Source organism: Saimiri boliviensis, chromosome 6, assembly GCF_048565385.1.
Source record: "Saimiri boliviensis isolate mSaiBol1 chromosome 6, mSaiBol1.pri, whole genome shotgun sequence".
Lineage (NCBI taxonomy): Eukaryota > Metazoa > Chordata > Mammalia > Primates > Cebidae > Saimiri > Saimiri boliviensis.
This window is the reverse complement of record NC_133454.1, coordinates 117603823-117609169: the sequence shown is the minus strand read 5'-3', so window position 1 is coordinate 117609169 and position 5347 is coordinate 117603823. Positions and strand designations below refer to the sequence as shown.

The window sequence follows — 5347 nt, the reverse complement described above, 5'->3', positions numbered from 1 at the left end:
ATGCTGGGCTCCTCTCTCATCTCCCCCTTCATGGATGCCTTCTCCCACTTTTGAAAAGAAATAAATGCTTTTTTTTTTTTTTTTTGCTTTATTTTGCTTTTTTTTTTTTTTTTTTTTTTGAGATGGAGTCTTGTTCTGTCACCCAGGCTGGAAAGCAGTGGCTTGATCTCAGCTCACTGCAGCCTTTACCTCCTGCGTTCAAGTGATTCTCCTGCCTCAGCCTCCTGAGTTACTGAGATTATAAGCACGTACCACCATGCCCAGCTAATTTTTGTATTTTTAGTAGATACAGGGTTTCACTATGTTGACCAGGCTTGTCTCCAGCTCCTGACCTCAAGTCACCCACCTGCCTTGGCCTCTCAAATTGTTGGATTACAGGCAGGAGCCACCACACCTGGCCAAGAAATACATGCTTCTAACCCACGCTGAATTTTTTTTTTTTTTTTTTGAGACAAAGTCTCACTCTGTCCCCAGGCTGGAGTGCAGTGGCACAATCTCAGCTCACTCCAACCTCCAACTCCCTGGTTCAAGCAATTCTCCTGCCTCAGCCTACAGAGTAGCTGGAATTATAGGCACATGCCACCAGCCCAGCTAATTTTTGTATTTTTAGTAGAGATGGAGTTTCACCATGTTAGCCAGGATGGTCTTGATCTCCTGACCTTGTGATCTGCCCGCCTCAGCCCCCCAAAGTGCTGGGATTACAGGCATGAGCTACCATGCCCAGCCCCCATGCTGAATCTCATGAGAAGGCATTCCACCGGCATATGCAAACTTCCAGAATACCACACCAAAATGTAATTTGATAACTAAGTATTGAAAAAGTAAACAGAGATACTGCTTAGTCCAGAGCCTAGTAGCTAGGCTTGTTCTCTCCTTTCAAATCAGAGGCTTCTGCTGAAGACATGTCCCGTCAGACCCTCAGTCAAGCCAAGAAGCATCCGAGTATGATATCCTGCTTCATATTTATTGGAGCTGGGAGTACTGGAGCAGCATATCAGGTCTTGTGTCTGGCATTTTTCAGTCCAGATGTTAGCTGGGCCAGATCCAGAACCCTGGAACAAACTGAGTCCCAGTGACCAATACAAATCCTACTCAGTGAATGTGGATTACAACAAACTGAAGAAAGAAGGCTCTAGTAGGGCAGTGCTGAGGAGAAAGATGGTTTGGGGGCCCCCACACAAAGTCTCTACCAGGGCACAGCCCAGTGGAGCTGGAGGAACAGAGCCACTGCCCTCCAGATTCCAGGATGAGCCACTAGCAGCTTGCAACCCCAGCATGAAAAAGCCACTCTAACCCATGAGAACAGCCATGTGGGCCACACTCGGCAGCTTCAAAAGGCCTTGGGAGCCCACCTCTTTCACCAGTGTGTCCAGGATGCAGGACAGGGAGTCAAGGATTATTGTGGGGCTTTAAGATTACGTCTGCCTTGCTGGGTTTTGGACTTGTGTGAGACCTGTTGCCCCTTTCTTTTGACCAATTTCTCCCTTTTCGAATGAAGTGTTTACTCAGTGCCTATAGCACGAATGTATCTTGGAAGTAAGTAACTTTTTTTTTTTATTTTACAGGCTCATAGGTGGGAGGAACTTGCCTTGAATCTCAGATGAGACTTTGGACTTTGGACTTTTCAGCTAATGCGGGTATAAGTTAAGATTTTGGAGGACTGTTGGGAAGGCATGATTGTGTTTTACAATGGGAGAAGAACATGAGATTTGAGGGTTTATAAAAGACTCTCTATTTGAGGGTCTAAACTATAAGAATGCTATAGTTTAGATGTTTGTCCCCTCCAAATCTCCCCAATGTTGGAGGTGGGGCCTGGTGGGGTATTTGGGTCATGGGGGAAGATCCCTCGTGAATGTCTTAGTACCCTCTCCGTGGTAAGGAGTGAGTTCTTGCTCTGTTAGTTCATGCAAGAGCTGGTTGTTTAAAAGAGACTGGCATCTCCTGCCCTCTCTTTTGCTCCCTTTCTCACCATGTGACACGGCTGCCTCCCCTTCACCTTCCACCATGAGTAAAACTCTCCTGAGTTCCTGACCAGAATAGATGCTGGTACTATGCTTGCACAACCTGCAGAATCAGGAGCTGAATAAATTTTTCTTTATAAATTACCCAGTTTCAGGTATTCCTTAATAGCAATAGTAAACAGACTAAAATTGTGTTCTATCTCATTATACCTTACACAGAAGTGGACATGCTGAAGTAATACTGTTTGAGTGATTGTCAATTGTCACCTCTGCAGATGACACCTGGAGAACTAGCCCTTGCCAGTGGCAACCACACCTCCGTCACCAAGTTCATCTTGCAGGGATTCTCCAATTATCCAGACCTCCAGGAGCTTCTCTTCGGAGCCATCCTGCTCATCTATGCCATAACAGTGGTGGGCAACTTGGGAATGATGGCACTCATCTTCACAGACTCCAATCTCCAAAGCCCAATGTATTTCTTCCTCAGTGTCCTCTCTTTTCTTGATATTTGTTACTCTTCTGTGGTCACACCCAAGCTCTTGGTCAACTTCCTGGTCTCTGACAAGTCCATCTCTTTTAAGGGCTGTGTGGTCCAGCTTGCCTTCTTTGTAGTGCATGTCACAGCTGAGAGCTTCCTGCTGGCCTCCATGGCCTATGACCGCTTCATGGCCATCTGCCAACCCCTCCATTATGGTTCTATCATGACCAGGGGGACCTGTCTCCAGCTGGTAGCTGCTTCCTATGCATTTGGTGGAGCCAACTCCGCTATCCAGACTGGAAATGTCTTTTCTCTCCCTTTCTGTGGGCCCAACCAGCTAACACACTACTACTGTGACATACCACCCCTTCTCCACCTGGCTTGTGCCAACACAGACACAGCAAGAGTGGTCCTCTATGTCTTTTCTGCTCTAGTCACCCTTCTGCCTGCTGCAGTCATTCTCACCTCCTACTGCTTGGTCTTGGTGGCCATTGGGAGGATGCGCTCAGTAGCGGGAAGAGAGAAGGCCCTCTCCACTTGTGCCTCCCACTTTCTGGCCATTGCTATTTTCTATGGCACCGTGGTTTTCACCTATGTCCAGCCCCATGGATCTACCAGCAATACCAATGGCCAAGTAGTGTCTGTCTTCTACACCATCGTAATCCCCATGCTCAATCCCTTCATCTATAGCCTCCGCAACAAGGAGGTGAAGGGCGCCCTGCAGAGGAAGCTTCAGGTCAACATCTTTCCTGGCTGAGCCCTGCAAGGTGATTTGTTGGAATGAGAAAGGTGTAGCATCTTCCAAATCACACTATGAATTAACCTAACCAAGAGCAGCCCTGCTCTTGGTTAGGTTAATTCTCTTGGAGAAGATAGAAAAAGTAAAGGAGAAACAGCAAATATGTCTTCTATAGAGTATTGCAGTTTATAAAGCATCTTCTTACCCATTATCATATTAAATTCTTACCACCATATCGTGAGGTAGCCTTTATTACAATGATCCCATTTTACAAATGAAAGATTCATGCATGGCTCAGAAAAAAATAAATGAATGACCTAAATTCATGCCATTAGTGAGAGGGTGAGTATCTAAAATTGGGGATTCCACATCACGACCAGAGATAGTTCAATTACACCACAGCCACAGGTTGAGTCTTTATTGGTGGCTTATTGTAACTTCCAGGAAACATCAGACAAGGTGCAACACCATCATCTCTGTTTTGCCCCTGATTTAGTGAACTGGGAGTGGGCAACAAGTGACTTGATTTTTTTTTCCTGTTCTAAAAAGAGAGATAACCAGGATAGAGATGTCTTTATTTCTTATGGCAACCACATTTTGCTGAACTGTTCCATTATAACCTCAGGATCCAGAGAGATCCTTCCTTGTACGTCCAGATCTTAGCCAGATGTGTGTACGTGTGTCTCCTAGTTCTCAAGGGTTTGGTAGTGGGGAAACGTGTATGATGATTAGAAAGTTACATCATTACATTAGATACCGTGCTTTGGGAAACTGATTTTTTAAATGTATATTTGACCTGACTATCTTTAAGTGTACATGTCATATGGTGAGTATATGTGTTTTATAGAATCACACGAATGATGAAGCTGAACTTAAAGACCTAATTCGGGGTTGAGCACTGGATTAGAAAGCATACTCTTAAACCAATGGAATGTCCTAATCTGAATGGAGTTGGTTTCAGCCTGAGATTTTTGGATTATTAAAAAGCTTTTTATTCAGATATACCTTATGACAATTATTGTAAATACAGAAAATCTTACTATATGAATAGGTCTACCATAGCATCATACGTGAAAGCGAAAAATTGGAAACCATCTAAAAGCTCAAAAGAGAAAAAGAATTAAATAACTTATTCCCTAGATTAATTATGACACCAACCATTACAAATTATGCTTGTGAAAACTATGTAACAACAGAAAATAGCAGGCCAGAACATCTGGAGTGTAATTGCAATCATCTCACAGAAACGAGAAGCCTAAAAACACACAAAAATGTAAATTATAGTTTTAGAGGAGGAAAAAGGTTTTACTATTTTTCTCAAAAGTTTTCCAAAACTTTCTTAATGAGTTTGTTTTTTTTTTTGGGGGGGGGGGACGGGGGGGGAAGCCGTGGCAGTTTCACTCTTTTTGCCCAGGCTGGAATGCAAGGGCACAATCTCAGCTCACTGCAACTTTTTCCTCCTGGGTTCAAGTGATTCTCCTGCCTCAGCCTCCCTAGTAGCTAGGATTATAGGTGCATGCCACCAGACCTGGCTAATTTTGTATTTTTAGTAGAGACAGTGTTTCACCATGTTGGCCAGGCTGGTCTTGAACTCCTGACCTCAGGTGATTATGCCTGCCTCAGCCTCCCAAAGTGCTGGGATTACAGGAGTGAGCCACCGCACCCAACCTAATGAGCATGTTTAATTTTGATACTTTATTCTTGTTACTAGTGATGAATCCATACAGCAAATTCAATCCTTGCCTCGCTGGAGGAAAGAATGCAGCTGAGGGGCAGAAGTAGGTTTAAGGAAGAGGGAGAGACTGAGACAAGCTTTAGAGCAGGAGTGAAAGTTTATGAAAAACTTTTAGAGCAGGAATGAAAGGAAGTAAACTTCAAAGAGGGCCAAGTGAAAAACTTGAGGGATCCAGGTGCCTTAATCAACTCTTGACTTGGGGTTTTATACATTGCTTTGGTTCTGGGTCTTCTTTTCTCCTCCCTTGATTCTTACCATGGGGTGGGTTGTGCATATGCGCAGTGGCCTGCCAGCGCTTGGGAGAGGCCACATGCACAGTGTGTTTACTAAAGTTGTAGGCACACTAATTTGAGGCATTTTTCCCTTACCCATTGAGGTTTCCTGGTAGACTAGACACCAGTTAAACTTTACCATTTTGCCTTTTACCGTGCATG

The 5347-nt window shown here is 44.3% G+C and overlaps 2 protein-coding genes across 2 annotated transcripts; both read left to right on the top strand.

Annotated features, from left to right (window-relative positions):
* The first annotated feature begins 902 nt into the window (after nt 1-902).
* LOC120364562 (cytochrome c oxidase subunit NDUFA4) lies at nt 903-1293 on the top strand. Its single transcript, XM_074401931.1, is given in 2 exon segments — nt 903-1042; nt 1044-1293. Coding segments are annotated over 2 exon segments (390 nt in total).
* Nucleotides 1294-2236: 943 nt separating this feature from the next.
* LOC101027905 (olfactory receptor 5AP2-like) lies at nt 2237-3196 on the top strand. Its single transcript, XM_003920142.1, has one exon. The coding sequence runs from the start codon at nt 2237-2239 to the stop codon at nt 3194-3196; it is 960 nt and encodes a 319-aa protein (XP_003920191.1).
* The last annotated feature ends 2151 nt before the right edge of the window (nt 3197-5347 follow it).

What these genes read in the sequence shown, in the direction of transcription:
- LOC101027905 (XM_003920142.1), top strand. Translation starts at nt 2,237, where the DNA reads ATGACACCTGGAGAACTAGCCCTTGCCAGTGGCAACCACACCTCCGTC.